This window comes from Pongo pygmaeus, chromosome 7, assembly GCF_028885625.2.
Source record: "Pongo pygmaeus isolate AG05252 chromosome 7, NHGRI_mPonPyg2-v2.0_pri, whole genome shotgun sequence".
Taxonomy (NCBI): Eukaryota; Metazoa; Chordata; class Mammalia; order Primates; family Hominidae; genus Pongo; species Pongo pygmaeus.
The window spans coordinates 137508041-137525077 of NC_072380.2; the positions used below are offsets into that span (position 1 = coordinate 137508041).

Consider the following 17037-nt stretch of genomic DNA (forward strand, 5'->3'; position numbering starts at 1 on the left):
TTTGTATTTTTAGTAGAGATGGATTTCGCCATGTTGCCCAGGCTGGTCTCGAACTCCTGGATTCAAGCGATCTGCCTGCCTTGGCCTCCCAATGTGCTGGGATTACAAGCAAGAGCCAGGGCCATTACTGCCATGACATTTCCTTTATTATTTCAGATAGTTCCTCCCATCAAAAGAGAGAGGAAGAGGTTTATGGTTAGTCACTGCCTGCATCACCAGCCACCTGACATTTGTATGGCCAAGTTTTCAAAGGTGAAAACCTGCCATGTTGGAATCCAAACTGATGTCATGATGGGCACTGAAGGCACTGCCTCACATGTATGCTGTATTCGAGAGTACAGAAGTCTTTCAAAACACCACTGAAAGGGCGGCTGGTAGAACAAGCATTTAACACTTCCCTACTAACCACAGGAAAATCGGGCACAGAAAGAGTAAGTAATTGCCCAAGGTCAGGGAAGGGTTTGCCCTCATGCCCGGTTAACTGCATTAATTGCTCCTAAGTTTGCTCAGTTATTTATTTATTTTTTTTGCAATGGAGTCTTGCTGTGTTGCCCAGGCTGGAGTGCAGTGGTACTGTCTTGGCTCACTGCAACCTCCGCCTCCAGGTTTCAAGTGATCCTCCTGCCCCAGCCTCTGTGTAGCTGGGACTACAGGACTACAGGAGTGTGACATCATGTTCAGCTAATTTTTTGTATTTTCAGTAGAGATGGGGTTTCACCATGTTGGACAGGCTGGTCTTGAACTCCTGACCTCAAGCGATCCACCTACCTCAGCCTCCTAAAGTACCGAGATTGATTACAGGCATAAGCCACCACTCCCAGCCTGCCTAGTTCTTTTTAAAATAAAATTGTATAATGGGTTCACCTAAGACTGACTGATTCTCCACATCTGGAAACCTGGGAACTCAATATTTAACCACCAAATACAGGGGCTGGCTGCTTTTACCTAGCATTTGTATACCTTTAATCCTCCCCAGAATAATACATATCTACCCTCTAACCTTTGTCCTCCTATCCAGAGGCCAAAGCTATTGCTCCATGTGTTTATTCCTGTCTATAAATGTCCACATTAGATAATGAACCTGAGCAAAACACCCAGTGGCTTGCACACCCAATGAAATGTTAGACCTTCTAAGCATGAATTCACATTGGTCCATTTACACTCACCCATTTTTTTTTCCCTGGAAGTGTCCACTCTGACCTGTCTCTACCCAACTCCAAAACTGCTTCTGCATTTTAGGGATTAGTTCCTCTTGGGGCCAATCTCTCCAATACCCTGAACAGACACACAAACACCCTCTACCCTAGAGAGGATCACATTTGAGGTTTTGCTCCCCTAAATACACACATACCTCCGTATTCATTCCATATTCCCTTTTTTTGTTCTTTCTTTTCTTTTTCTATTTTTTGTTTTTTCTTTTTCTTTTTTTTTAATTTTTGTTGTTGTTTAATTTGTTTTCTTTTCCTTACTTTTTTTTGTCCATATTCCCTTTTAAACTGAGACCTGTCCGCAGCCAAGGGCAGCGTGATGAACTTGTCACATCTACCCTGGGGCAGGCACTGGCCTTGCTGCGCTGTACACACTTAGTGTGCTCTGCCGTCTTCCACGAAGCAGATTTCCCCTTTGGAACAGAGACAGATAGCACCTCCTCTGTGACCTCAACTCCCACCCAAGCTGCTAGGAACGATGCCCTGGTCGCCAGTAAAGAGTCAAAGGCCACCAGTGTCACAGTGGTAACTGTGTTTGTCATTTCTATAGCCATTTTTTTTAAAGTGTCTTTCCACTGAATGTCATTTTTCTTGCCTGGAGAGAGGGTGCTGAGGTGTAGCCATATTCCAGAGCCTGAAAGGCCTTTTGTGGCCTGGTGGTTAAGAGCATGACTCTAGAGTCAGCCTGCCAACTCCAGATGTGCTCACTGGGTGACCGTGGGCAAGTGATTTAATCACCTGGTGCTGCCCTGTCTTCATCTGTAAAGGATGCTGATGGCAGTCCCTGCCTCAAATGATGGTTGTAGGATGATGGGGAAAAAGACAAGTGTTTAGAAGGGTGACTAGCAAGTAGAACTCAACTCCGCTTTGATAACTCAAGGTACAATGCCAGTCACCCTGACTGGGCCACGAATGGGCACTTACTATGCACAGGCACTGAGTGAGGGGTGGGCCATAGACAGAAAGAGACCAAAGCGTTGAGGAACTCAGTCTAGCAGTAAAGCTGATGTGGAACTGCAGATCCCAAAGCCCCAAGGGCAGCATACTCGAGATACAAAGTGCTGGACAGTGCGGTTCCCAGAGTGAGGCAATGCCTCACCTCGGTCTCAAAGGATAAATTGGATTTTTCTTGGCAAAGAGAAATGAAACAAAGACGGAGGAAGCATTCCCTGCAAAAGACAGCATTAGCAAATGAAAGGAAGTTGAGATCATGCTCTGTCTAGGCACAGAACTCATTTCGTCTGCCTGATCACATTCCAAGTATATCTGTGGTGGAGTCGGGGATGGGGACACACGGGTGGGAGATAGCTTCCTACATACTTCAGGAGTTGCAGAGGAAGCTCTCAGTGGCTCAGGTGGCCCAGGGGCCACTCCCACTTCCACCTACTGCTGGTGGAATCCCGGCAAGACCTATCAGAGAATGACCTGAAGTGTTTGCTAACACTGCAGATTCTAAGCCCCACCCCAGATCAACAAAAAGTCTCTTGGGATGGAGCCAGGGAATCTGCATTTTAACCCATTCTCCAGGGACACTTTTGCTCATTAAAAATTACACATAGCAAGATTTGAGAATCACTGCACTAGAAAAGATGCCACATGTCCCTTTGCACCCTTGGAAGCAGGGGTGTCAGCTAGGTCCTAGTGTCCACATCTAGCTCCTTCAGATGTAATCCACGGTGGTGAGCCCTCACACATGGGAATTGGAAACCGAGACATGTTTTTCAGTAGGCTTTGGGTAATGGGTTTCAAAAGCCTTGAAAAACAAACCCACATTTTGACCAAGGATAAAAAGTCCTTCAGGGGAAATCACTGATGTAAATCAATGTCTAGTCACAAGGATGTACTTGTTGTAGGGTTGCTTATAATTAGTAAAAAAAAAAAAAAAAAAACTGGACGCAACCTAAACACAAATGAGGGAGGTACTGGCTTCTGCCTCAGGGCTTCTGCGCATGCTCTCTTCCCTTGCACTGAACACTGCCCCCACCCCCTGCCCACATCTTCACAGTTCTTAAGTTGTTGCTCTAACGTCACCTTCTCTGCGAGGCCAGCCCTAACCACTCTACTTAAAAACAGCAACAGACCGGACACGGTGGCTCATGCCTGTAATCCCAGCACTTTGGGAGGCCAAGGCGGGCAGATCACTGGAGATTAGGAGTTCGAGACCAGCCTGGCCAACATGGCGAAACCCCATCTTTCCTAAAAATACAAAAAAAAATAGCCAGGTGTGGTGGTGCATGCCTATAGTCCTAGCTACTTGGGAGGCTGAGGCAGGAGAATCTCTTGGACCTGGGAGGCAGAGGTTGCAGTGAGCCAAGATTGCACCACTGCACACTCCAGCCTGGGGGACAGATACTCGGGAGGCTGAGGCAGGAGAATCACTTGAACCTGGGAGGCAGAGGTTGCAGTGAGCTGAGATCACGCCACTGCATACTCCGGTCTGGGGGACAGAGCAAGACTCCATCTCAAAAAATATATACATAAATAAAAATTAAAAAGAAAAACAGCAACAGTGCTTTTTCCCCATTGCACATAATCCTACTATACAAGAGAATTGACTTATTCCATGTGTCTCCTTCACCTGCACCTCACTCCACTAGAACGTAAGTTCCAGGAGGGCAGGGATTTGTGTCCACTGTGTTCGCTGCTATAGCCCAGCACTTAGAACCTGGTACTAGTAGCTTCTCAAATATGTTTTGACCAAATGAATTCATTAGAGAAATACAAAGCAGTACAACACCACACAGCCATTAACAATGGCACTGCTAACAACTACACACACGGAAAGGCAAGGACGCCAGGCCGCTAAGTGAAGAAAGAAGTTTCTGACAGTCTTGGCTCCCTGATCCTTTGCTGAAAATGTGCGAGCTCTTGTGAGTGTGAACATAACCCACTTTCTCATCAAGCGCTTGTGGGTGACTTATTTTTTACTTAACTGAAGTTTCTAGTTTTTCTTCCATTAACTTTACATTACTTACATAATCTTTGAGAAGTAATCCCTCATGAAATGCTCTCAAAACATCTGCTAATTTTTTTTTTTTTAGAAAAACGCTTCTTCCTCAGTGACTTAATTAGGGTGTTCCTAATTAAGGCCAGCACAACATCAAAGAGGCCAGGTTCCAGGGGACCCCCCGCTCCAGGTCAACTTCTGGTTGCAGGATGACCTCAGTCCCTCCAGCGGAGGCTCAGACAGAGGGCTTGGCTGTCGGCTAGTCCTGGCTCTGCTCCCCGCTCCCTGCTTCCTATTGGGGTGCCTCATCCAATTATTCAGGCCCTCGATCACATCCTGCTGCCGAGCGGGCTTTGAAGGTTCAGTAAACAGCCACTTCAAAACAAAGAGGGGCCATTAAACCAAACTCAAAGACTTCCTTAATGGCTGCGTGCTCGGCTGCAGGAGAGGAGTCCGGCCTCAGAAGGGAGGTCTCCCTGGGAACTAATCCCTGAGCTCTCCCAGCCTCCTACTGCAAATATCTGCCCGCTTCCTGCTTTGCACTCAATCACCTGGGGTGCAGAGCGGTTATTGGAGTGACCCTTGACAGAGGGGCTCCTCCAGCAAAACAAACGTGTGTCGTGTGGCTGCCACCTTAGACAACCCTATTGCACACTTCGGTCTCACAGCTCAGCTGCTCCCAAAAACTGCACTGGCCTGGCCCAACAACTTCATGTCCATGGCCAGGGCATATTCCTCCTAATTAGAGGGAGACCCCTTGAGCTTCTGGAAGAAGCTCAGAGGCAAGTCTAGATTTTTGTGTGTTTTTATCTCTCATCCTGAGTCCTAATGGTACAAATAGAGCGATCAAGGAGATGAATGAAATACACCTGTTACAGAATCTAAAATGCTAGGCTGCAAAAGCGAGAGACAGCCCAGTCTGGTGGAGAGGCGCACAGAACCTGGGGCCAGACTGCCTGGACTCAACTAACTCCCAGCTGTGCTTCTCACTAGCTGTATGACATGGGCAAATGGCTTAACCGCTCAGCATCTCAGTTTCCCCATCTGTAAAATGGGAATTATAATAGTTACTAAGACTACCTCGCTGGGTGGTTGGAAGATTAAATAAGTTTGTGTCAGGCACTTAGCATAGTGCCTGGTTTGCATATAAATGCTTTTAACATAAGCAAAATAAAACTCAGTTCTGAGCGAGGGTCTCACCCAGATCAAAAGCCTTCCTGGACTCTGTACTCCCACCCTAAATGGGAATCAGAGGCCCTCCCCAGGACCCCCCACACAATCTTGGGCTGATCTCTATGGTGGTGTGGATTACACTGAACTCTAATTACCTGCCTGCCTGTCTCCTAGACTGAGCACTTCAGGGCAATGACTGTTCATACTGTCCACAGGTGTTCCTCCACCCCCCAGCAGCACCTGACATGCAGTAGACATGCCATCGTATTTGACGAATACATGTACTGTGTCCTTTCAAATTACTTATATGTTGAATGTTGAAAAGCACTGCACTTGTCTCTACTGCATTATCAAACTGAAGACATTGGTTGCTTCTATTCTTTGAAACATCTGAGTGCCACTATCAGCAGGAGGCTCTGCCAGGAATTACTAGGGTGGCTCAAATAGATACGAGCATTTATTTAGCACTTATTTCATGCTAAGCCCTCGACTTTTACTTTAATACTCAACAACTTTAAGAGGGAAGGATTATTCACCTCTTCTCCCATTTTACAGGTAAGAAAATCAAGGCTCAGTAAACTTGAGTAACTTGCTCAGAGCAATAGAGCTAGGAAGCGCTAGAGTGGGGCTTCAAGGCCCAAGGATAACCACTTTTTAAGGTAGGATATAATCAATACTAGGTAGAATGTCACAAAGAATGTGAAAAATGGCTTTAGGGTTATCCAGCTTTGAGGGAAAAGGAGGCACCAGAGAATAAGGTCACTGTCTGATGGAGCCTTGAAGGATGAGAAAGATTTCAGTAGGCAGCAATGGCAGAGACAGGACAGGACAAACAACAAGAGTGAGGAGCACAGGCTGTGTTCAAGGAAGCCTGGGAGTCCGAGTTAGGGAGCGCTGGACACATAGCAGGCCACTTAGCTGGGGCCAAATCACAGGGGTCCTCACACAAAAGGTTAAGGCAGGACTGCCACATTCGGCCCATGGGAAGAACCCAGATGTGGCCAAGACTTGGGAAGCTCCTGCTACAGCACAGACTAGAGGCACAGGATGGCCACTTTTGGTGGTTGCCCCAGAAAAAGGAGGAAACTCAAAGGACGTAGATGGGAAAGGATGACCCTAATAAAGCAACTTCCCTCCCCCCGGCCTCAATCTATCTGACTTACAAATGTCCTAGCCAAGTACCCCACCCTCTCCTTCCCTAATAAACAAACAGTAGGGTTTGCAAATACAGAATGCAAATAGGTCCTGCTGGGCCAGCTGACCTTCGTAATGAACTCAGGGGCGATTTACTTAGCAAGAAAAAAACTCAACTTCTCCATTTCCTGCAACTTCACTGCAAGCTCTAAAATACAGCTCCGTAAGGGTGGGGCAGTGTCTGCCTAAGAAGTGGTGGAGATAATTACTCCACTGATTTTAAGACTTCAAAATACCCCATTCCCAAATCTATAAGACAGAATAGTAACCACTTCTAACATTTGAGTGCACGTTTGCCAGGCAATGTGTGAAAACCTTCACAAGCAATGTTTCATTTCAGAATCCTCCAACAACTCTATCAGGTTCATTAGACCCATTTTACGGAAGAGGAAACCAAGACTCAGAGATTAAATAACTCGCCCATGAGATTTGAATCAGATTCCTTTAACTTCAAGGTCAACTCTAGCTCCAGAATTTCTATGGATGGGTTTAGGGGCAGTGTTGTAGCCAGCAGAAGGTAGAAGATAGTCAGAAAGCTGTGTTACAATGCAGGCACACTCTAATTATCTAAATGATATGTTATAGATCTGCAGCTGTTCAGTACGGTAGCCACTAGCCATATACGGCTATTTAAGTTTAAACAAATGAAAAGTGACTAAAAATAAAGTCAATTCCTTGATTGCACTGGCCACACTTCATGTACTCAATAGTCACATGTGGCTAGTGGCTCACGTATTTGACAATTTCCATCATCGCAAAAAAAAAATCACAACGGACAGAATCAATAAATCATGGCAAAGTATTCTAAAGATCCTTTGTTGCTGTTTATTTTTATGTTTCAGTTTATTTACTTTAACATTTAACTCTAAGGTTTTTTAATTTTTTTTTTTTTTTGAGACAGAGTCCCATTCTGTCGCCAGGCTGGAGTGCAGTGATGTGATCTCAGCTCACTGCAACCTCTGCCTCCCGGGTTTAAGTGATTCTTCTGCCACAGCCTCCCGAGTAGCTGGGACTACAGGTGTGCGCCACCATGCCCAACTGATTTTTGTGTTTTTAGTAGAGATGGGATTTCACCATGTTGGCCAGGATGGTCTCGATCTTTTGACCTCATGATCTGTCCACCTCGGTCTCCCAAAGTGCTGGGATTACAGGAGTGAGCCACCGCACCTGGCTTAATTTTTATTTTTAATTGTGGTAAAATACACATAAAATGTACCATCTTGACCATCTTTAAGCATCACAATTCAGTAGTGTTAAGTATATTCACACTGGTGTGCAACTATATGAAGGTACTTTTATATTCAGATTTGGGTAAGATTAAGGCTTTTTTTTTTTTTTGACAGAGTCTTACTCTGTCACTCAGGCTGGAGTCCAGTGGCATGATCTTGGCTTACTGCAACCTCCACCTCCTGGGTTCAAGCAATTCTCCTGCCTCAGCCTACTGAATAGCTGGGACTACAGGCATGCATGATCACACCCGGCTAAATTTTGTATGTTTTGCAGAGACGGGGTTTTGCCATGTTGGCCAGGCTGGTCTCAACTCCTGACCTCAGGTGATCCACCCACCTTGGCCTCCCAGAGTGATGGGATTACAGGTGTGAGGCACCTCACCCAACCAGAAAAGGCTTTGAGGGAAGACTTACACAGCTCAGTGATTCTCAACCTTGGCCATCACTAGAATTACCTGGGGTGCTTTTCCAAATCTTAATGCCGTGAATGTACCCCAGGGCACTAATCAGAGCCCTGGCCCAGGCAGCAGCATCTCTAAGCTTCCAGGGAACCCAATGGACCCTGCTCTGTAACCACACGCATGCTGCCAAACCTCGTCTTCTGGTGAGACCCACTCCCACGGCCCTTGGAGACCCTGTCGCATAGTAGGCAGCAGAGGAGACCCAGGCAAAACCTGCTGCCCACCTCCATGCCCAGGAAGCTGCTGGTGCTGAGTGAGCTGAAACTTTCTACTGCTTTGAGAGAAAGCAAGCAAATAAAAAGACACACAGTTCAAAAAGCACTCAACTCAATTGATTTTTTTTTCACCCACTTACATTAGACAGGAAAAGAAAAACCACTTAGAACCTATGACCAAGGCCAGATATGCCAAGAGGCAGCACAGGAAGGAGTTTTATTGGTGAACCCATCCACTTCTTCAAACACAGACTTGCAAGGGCCCTTGCCCAGACCCCAGAGAATCTTAAACAACCCAAACCCTCCCATTTGCTCAGTAGGTAAAAACACTGTCACCTCCAAACAAATCAGGAAGCAGGCGAGATGAGAGAGCCCCAAGCCTAGATTTCCAGGCGTTGAGACAGGGACTGCTCTGGAGTGGATTCTGCGCTGGGAATTGCTACTTTTAAGTTTTTGGTTGTTTGGTTGTTTCTGATTTGCCTTGGTGGCTCATACACAGATGAAACCTGCAGTCTACTGCTAATTCAAGGGAGAACATCAGCAATCGTGACAATGGGCTTCCTTAATGCTCAGCCAATTAATTTACTCCTCAACTTCATTTTCCTCTCCTGTTTGCTACTTAATAAGGCCATATCAGCAGTGCTATCTCCAAATCTGAGTAAACGGCTCACGGCATCAGTTAGTTCCCTTTAAAGGGCCCCAAAATTTCTTGTCTGACATCCTAGGCAGCTAAATCTGTCCTCTGGCTTTTGTTTGGTCTGGAGTGAGGTATTTCTTTGTTTTTGCAGAGGTGTGGGTTTTGGGGGTAAGTGTCCTGAAGGCAGTTCCGAGAAGTAATGGGGAACTCAAAGTGACCTCATTTGTCCATACCCAATTTGAACATCTAAATGGTCTCACTACAGAAGGAATCTTGCCAGCTATCGCCACCCATGCCTGCGAAGATGGAAAAAGCAGAGATGCAAATTGGAGATAAAGCATCTAATGAATCAATAGTTTCAACCTTTTCACCCTCCAAGCATTTTAACAGCCTTAAGTAAGTTAGCCAAATTGACAGACATCATTTTAGCTTTTTTCCTTTTCCCTGTGGCTGAGGTGCAAAAGAAGAGTTCAAAGGGCAAGAGGTCAGCAACTGAGAACACATAGCACACAGGGAACATACTTAAATAGTGAACAATTTTTTAGTATATCTGAAATGCAAATTTAATGGGAAATTCTACGTTTTTACTTGCTGAAATCATTATGCCACGTTTGGTGCCTGAAACACCACTGATGCTCAATAAATACTACGGAATGAGTATATGTTACTCTAGTAAGAACTGGGCAATGGCTGAACCAGGCAAAATCCAAACTCAGCTTACCTTCTATGCAAACCAGGACCTAGGAATGACCTCTCTTGATTTGGAGCATTACAAACTGCGGAATTTCAGAACATAAAGGTTCACAGCATCAAGCTAGAAGTTCCAAAAAATTTGACTAAATAGTAAAGAGTTTTCACAAAAACTAAATAGGAAGGGGTTTTCACAAAGACACACTCAAACCAGGGCAGAAACGATTTCCAAAGAACAAGATTGGCACCCAAAAAACCAAAAAGATGAATCTACATAGAAGAGGTCCTAAATCTCTGGGCACCCATCCCAGGCAGTTCCTGCTGTCGATTTTATGACATCTTTACTTCACCTTCTTCTCCCATGGGCCCAAAATGAGGAAGCTGTAAAACCCTGGCCAAACACAATCATTTGCTAAGAGAAAAGCCAACATGGGGCCCATCTGTCCTTTACAAGTGCTCTGCTTGTCCTGCCTTTGTGTGGCTGTCACCGTTTACAGGGAGTAGCCCACCTCCCTCAGAGCACCTGGCTGAGGCCTTCGCTGGGTTTTCAGTACTGTCCTGGAGAAAACTCTTTTTCTGAGGCCTCCAAGGAAACTCCTGCAGAGACTGATGCTCTTCTCTAGGCTGAACCACAGCCCTTCCTTCACGGCCACCATATTGGATTCACATTACCTGTTTACAGCCCACAGGACAAGGAGCTCTCCAAGGGCAGAGCCTAGCAAAAGGCCTTCCACACAATTGCCCTCCATAAACAGCAAGGAAGTGTACTTCTCTTCAGATGGGAACCCCAAAACAAAGCAGCGAGGTGGAAAAAAAAACCCTGAAATCACTATCCAGTGTTGGACCCACTACCCACATTCTCCATCTTACGATATGGGAGGGAAAATATCACGACATGGCTTCGAACCACAAAAAGATTTTCATGGAATTCAAGAAGTCCCTTTAGCAGTTCCAATTTTAGGCAGAACTTAGGAAAGAGGATAGTGATGGCAAACACGGGTGGGGGGCGGTGGGGAGGAACTGAACAAAGCCTCTATTCTGCTCAGCACAGGTGCTGGTAACAGGACACCCCTGTCTAAAGTGACACATGGGGTGGAGGAATCAGGTGTGGTTGGGGTTTTCTTGCGCCAGTCACATTCTGTACTCCTAACCTCGTACAAAGTTCTCCCCGCAGCAGGCCCAGTTCAGCTCTCGACATGCTGATTCTTGAGCAACAAGGGTGAAGAAAATATTTGATTTCAGACATCCGACTTTGTTTTTTTAAACCAAGTTAATTATTAAAAGAAGAAAGACATCCGCAGAGTGAGCTGTCCTCAATTTTGGCCAGCAAAGTCTCCTGGTCTTAAGAACTCCCCAGACATCACCAAAATCGATGCCAGTTCAATGACTCAAAAGCAAAGGCACAAAGCTGCTGTTTGAGACATGGAGCCCTCCCTTCCCAGGGCTTGGATAGAAACTCCAAAAAGATTCCAGGACCTTCTTGATGCAGTCAAGATTGTCTACATACACATCAGAAGGCAGTCAACATCACTTCCAGACTACTGCTCCCCAGACAAACCAGCTATGGGCCCTTCCCTCCAGCCACGTGAATATCTTGTCTCCCCTTTCCTCTGGAACCAACTCACACCAGCCAATTTGATCAGTGATTTACTAATTTCCATGGATGGGAGGAAAGGCAGCCAGTAGGTGATTTTGCACAACACTGTTCATTAGTGCCCACCACCACAGCCGGTTAGAATAAACGAGAAACAAACCACCAGGCTTCCTCTCGTCAAGGAATCGATACGTTATTTACTAGCTGCTGCTTGCTTTACATGGTGCTGTTCCCCAGTGGAGAAAAAGTCAGGATTTCTTCCACACCTTACCCCCTGAAAAGGATAAAACCCATGCCCTGACAGCCAGCCGAGGACTTAGATGAAGTATCTTTAGAAGAAAGCACAAAGAATCCTCTCTCTCTTGCTTTTGCATGTCTTGAGGTTCTCTGGTTTCAGAAGATGGAGGGTGCCAGGCCTTGAAATTATTCCCTTTTTTTATTGTTTTCTTTTTTTCTCCAAAGAGGAAATTGACTCCCTTCCTGTGCTGCTGTACATTTTGAAGAATCAAATGCTACTAATAAAACCATTTTCCTTACCCTTTTCTCACCCAGCCTAACATCACTTCTGAGAAAATAACCTAAAAATTTTTATCAAGATGGCATTCCAAATGGGTTTCCGACATTTACGCTTTTCCCTCAGAGCAAACAGATAGGAGACCAAAGGCATTATAAACCCATTATGGGAGTTTAAAGAAGAGGAAAAAGAGGATAAGCAGGTCATTAGAAAGTCAGTTGATTTCAGATATTAAAAACTGACTTTTGTTGCTGGTGACTTCATGCATCTGCACACTATATACTGCTTATCAGAGCTGTTCAAATTTAAAAATTTTTAATTTCCATTTAAAATGTCACTGTCACCTAATCCATGATGAAGTCTTTTAAGAAGCAAAGCCCAAGAAAATATTCAAGAATTGTCTTATGCATAAACAATCTTGGAAATCAGACACTCCCTCTCTCTTCATCTCTCGAGTCTCCAAAAGTCTAAAACTCTGCAGAACCCAAGGCATGTTTTAGTCTTCCATTCCACTCCACCTTGCTTTTAAAATTTTACTGCCAAAACAAACAAACTAAAAAAAAAAAAAACTTCAAAATAAATGATTTCCCATAGGATACTGAACAAACCTACTAAACTCAAAAGGAAAGAAGTCAGGATACACAAACTCGCCGTGACTGGGCATTAAAGAAGATGTCTTTATTTTTAACTGGAACCATACAGGGGAAAAAACACCACCTTGGCACCCATGAGTCCCCAGCCAGGGCATACTGCCACGCAGCCACAGGATGGCAGGTGGAAAGCAGGACAGCCCACCCTTTGGGCAGGTCACCTTCTGAACGGCTTTCGATTCAAATAGTGAATGGGAAGAACCGAGCCTGGATTCTGGATTAAAGAACAAAGAGAAAAAACTCCAGATGTGATCACTCCAGGACTGCAGTGGACAGATCCGTCAGTGTGCACTGGGGGCAACAGAATGAAACGGGCTGTCTTTCAACAGGGAATAATCCATCTAATTCCAAGTGCCTGGACTATAAGCATTCCTGGGCAAGCAGAGTCTGGCTGCAGATTATGCTATGCTAAGGACAATTTGTGACAAAAGGCACGAGAGCTGTAGAAAGATTTCAAAATGGACAAGACCAGGACAGAGGCACCTTGGTAAAGTTCACCCTGGGTGAGGTGGCAGTTGGTTCTGAAAGGTGGAAGCAGGCCATGACAGCTGAGCATTCCTTCCCAAAGACCATCTCCGAGGCACGAAGCCTCTCTAAACCTTACACTTCATCAGACAAAAGCTCATCCAGGCGCCCAGGCAGCGGCTGAAGAGGGGCTGTCCACACCCACTCGGTGCACAGCTTTCCAAACCTGCCCACTCGTTTTGGAAGCGAGCTTTTAATTAAACACTACCTCCCCGGATCTGGATCTGTTGAGGCAAACTGGGGCTGGGCCAGAGCCAAAGAGAAGCTCCCTAAATACACATTAAAAAAAATAATTTCCCCCACCGCTCCCAATTCCCACCTCCAGCCAGCTCGCGCGGCTGGTTTTATTTCCTCTGGATGAATAACACGGGGCCCTGGTCTATCTCTAGGCACCAGAAAATCCACATCCGAGGATCAGGTTATCCCCAGTCCCACCCTTTGCAGGAAAAAGCCAGGGTGTTGTTCCCCGCCCCCACACGCGCGCGCGCACACACATGCGCGCGCACACACATACACCATCTTCACAACCCTTCCAAGAGAAAACCTAGAGAGTGTGTCCGTTTGGGTCTGGGAGGGCGGGATACAGTTATTTCGGGGACCCCAATCTTGCCTTCAGGCTCAGCTGGGGGAAGGCGGGGCCCCTGCAAGGCTGCCCGGGAACTTCGGCCCCGCGCCCCGCGGGAGGGCTGAGAGAGGGCACGCACACCTTTACCAGCTTCGGAACAGCCCAATTAATAACTAATTTGCTCAGATCCCCCACTCCAAGTAGACCTGACAGCCAAGGAGGGACTGGCTTTGCCTCTCAGTCTCCTAGGCTAGGGGACTCCTTCCTGCGCGCGGGCAGAGCCCCCACTTCCTCCCCACCACGGCGCCAGGCGCCCCCACCCCGTGCCCGGGAGAATCAGGTGTCCTCCCGGGCATCCAGCCCCCGCGGGTCCCAGACACTTACTTCAGGGACAGACAATGGGAAAACTTGGAGCCAGTGCCCTGAGCCCCCGAGGGAAAGAAATGGTGCCGCCCCCTGGGACAATGAGCGGGGTAGATGGCGTGGGACAGCAGACACCCCCCCCAGAGAAGCCGCCCGCCCAGTGACCCCGCAGAGCCCGAAGCAGCGCCCCGGGTGAGCAGGTGACACTCGGGCCGGGAGCTCCAGCAGGTGGCCGGTGGCCACGGTGCAGGGAAGGGCCGGGTGCCCGGCCCGGGGTGGAGACGAAGCGCGGCGGCGAGGTCAGAGCGCGGCGGCCGGCGCCGCAGCCGCACCCCCGGCGTCCTACCTTCATGTCGCTGATGATGGTCTGGAAGAGGCCTCCGAGCGCGCTGCATTCCTTCTCAATCACAGCCTCCATTTTCCCGGCTCCGGCAGGGCGAGGGCACACACGCGGGGCCTCTGGACTGCGCGCGGGGCCGGGGCTTGCTCACCCCAGAAGGAATTTCACCTTCCGAGAGACCCACCTCGGACTCGCAGCCTCTTCTGCAGCGAGGACGGGGTGCACCAGACCGACTGTTCTCTGCCCAAAATAATAACAGTAATTTAAAAAGCCAAACCGCTCTGTAGGGTATTCGCCTACAAGCAGCGCTCGGCTCCTGGCCTTAAAAATGCCGGGAGAAGACTGACAATCAGGCCACCACTGGTGCCCACTACGGAAACGGCAAAGCCCATCTTGATGCAGAAAAAATCGCCCGCTGACCCGGGGCCAGCGCCATTGAAAAATGCAAGATTTTCCAATTTAATAAATTTTTCTGCAATTAAAAAAAAAAAATCGCGCAATAGCAGAGCGTGTCAGCTCGCGGCGTCCAGATCTGTTGCTCGCAGCTGCGGTCGCCGCCTCCTTTTCACTCCTGCGCGCCCGGCCCCGGCGCTCGCTCTGGCTGGGCTCCCGGGGACGTTCGGAGAGGCGCACGCGCGCTCGCGGCCGTGCGTCCGCCGCGCGGGGGCGCGCTCTCGCGGCCGTGCCGCCGCCGCACGCGGGCGGGGCTGGGAGCGCGCGCCCGAGAGGCGCGTGGGGCGCCCGCCGCAAAGGGGAGCCTGCTGGTCTGCTGGCGGGCAGGCGGCGCTGGGCCGGAGCCTCTCCCTCCGGTGCGCACCGCGCACCCTCTCCTCCCCCGGCCGCCCGTCGCAGCGCGGAGGGGGCGTATCGGCACCCTGCCTGGCGAGCGCCCACCTTACAATGGCTGCGAGCGCGCGGGACGGAGGGTGCACCGCCGCTCCCCGGGGCTTGCACGGGTGGCGCGCCTAGCCCAGAGCCCGCTTGTAGTGAGCGCTCAGTAGGGCGGGAAAGCTGCTGCAGCTACTGCGGCCTTCTGAGAAAACGCCCATTCTCTGATGTCAGGACTGCATCGCCGAGTCCTGATTGCAAATAGCGAAATATATATAATTAAGGAGAGTTCGGGGGCGTATCCTGCAATGGGATGCCGAGTTCGATAAAGTTGCAGGATGCTGGGAAAGTGGATTGATTTGCTGTTGCTAAATGAATGGAAACAGCGTTAGAGCTTCTGTCCACGATCCATCAGTCTATCGAGATTGCTGATTGCCTATGACTTGGACGGTTGATGGTTTTCAGGCCCACTGAGAGCAGCCAGCGTTGGTATAACCGCAGGGAGCCCTCCTGGGAGGGTGAACCTGCAGAGCGCAAATGTGCCCAGGTTGATTTGGGGCCTAGTGGTCCGTTTTCACAGCTCCACTGCCTATCTGCATAACCAGGAGCCCTCATTCAGATGAACGCCAAATGGGCCAGAGGGAGGAGAATCAAATGAGCAACTTTTAAAAGATCTTAAGACATAAGCACCTAACTCCGGACAGTTCCTTTAACCCTTGAGCTAACTATTTGAAGCAGAAAACACAACAAAAGAAAAGACTGGGGAGAGTGGGGCCAAAAGAAACCAAGTGCAAAATGCTGTACACTTGTGTCAGATTCACTCCGTAATGGGAAAAGGTCTGGCTTTGAAAACTTTATGGATCAAAGGGATGCATGGAGTTACACAGCACAGCTGCAGAGGATAATGTTCCCCTGGATCACTCTGCCCAACTCTTAACTGCAACCCACCTTCCCTACCGTCTCCCCGAAATCACCCGGAAGAGTGTTACCTTAAGGAAGTAACTGATCTCTTGATCACCCCTGCTGGATCCTGTCCCCAAGGGCATTCGAATGCATCCGACTTATCTTCACCTTGCCAATAACGGGTGCTTGACACATAGTTTGCTGCCAATCATTATTGTGACTTTAATACTATTGGTATTCTAACGATCAAGATGACTGCTTGTAGAGCCAGATTGCCTGGATTCAAACTCCAGTTCACAACCTACTAACTGTATGCCCTTGGGTATGTTACTTAACCTTTCTGGGCCTCAGTTTCCTCATCCATCTGTAAATGGGGATAATGATGGCTTCTACCTGATAGGGCTGTTTAGAACATTACATGAGCTGATCGGTGAAAGCACTTAAAGTGGTACCTGGCATCTCGTAAATAATCATTCGATAAATCTTATCAACAGAAGAAGCAGGAATGAGGCCAAGGCTCATGTCCAGCCCTGGCCCCATTTCACTTCTGTAACATTGGCATCCTGTCCCAGGGACATTGCTGAGGGTCTACTGTGTGCAATCTGGGCATTTTATATGTATTATGTCTACTTGAAGGAAATTACCATTCTGGTCCTCGTTTCACTGTTGGAAGGAATCCAACCCTGGTTTTCTGACTTCCATGCCCCAGGTCTCCCTTTTACCCAGCCTCCTGAACTCCTGGGATAAGGGGCCTTAGCCCAGTGGACACTTGGTCTAGCTTTCCTGCCACATGCTTACATTTCAATGCCCCAAATACCCCAACTTTAGCAATGTTTGCCAAAGCACACCTCTGTTGTGGCCTTTTTCCCTGGACCTGACCACCAGGCCCTTGTCTCTCATGAGAACTCCTTGAAAGGGAGGCTGGAAAATTGTTCCCAGATGCAGGAAAGTGGGAGTGACACCTGGCACTTTTTTTTTTTTTTTTTTTTTTTTGAGACAGA

The 17037-nt window shown here is 48.0% G+C and overlaps 1 protein-coding gene across 5 annotated transcripts in view; it reads right to left on the reverse strand.

Annotated features, from left to right (window-relative positions):
- The window catches only part of MTSS1 (MTSS I-BAR domain containing 1), a 178720-nt gene extending 163664 nt beyond the window's left edge, over nt 1-15056 (reverse strand). For 3 of the 5 annotated variants that reach the window (XM_063669061.1, XM_054499019.2, XM_054499016.2), the window contains exon 1: nt 14312-15053. In XM_063669061.1, coding sequence (XP_063525131.1) covers nt 14312-14383 — 72 coding nt within the window. In that variant the 5' untranslated portion in view covers nt 14384-15053. Of the gene's footprint in view, nt 1-14311 lie in introns of all 5 variants that reach the window. The other 2 variants (XM_054499018.2, XM_054499017.2) reach the window with 2 other exon arrangements.
- Nucleotides 15057-17037: the final 1981 nt, after the last annotated feature.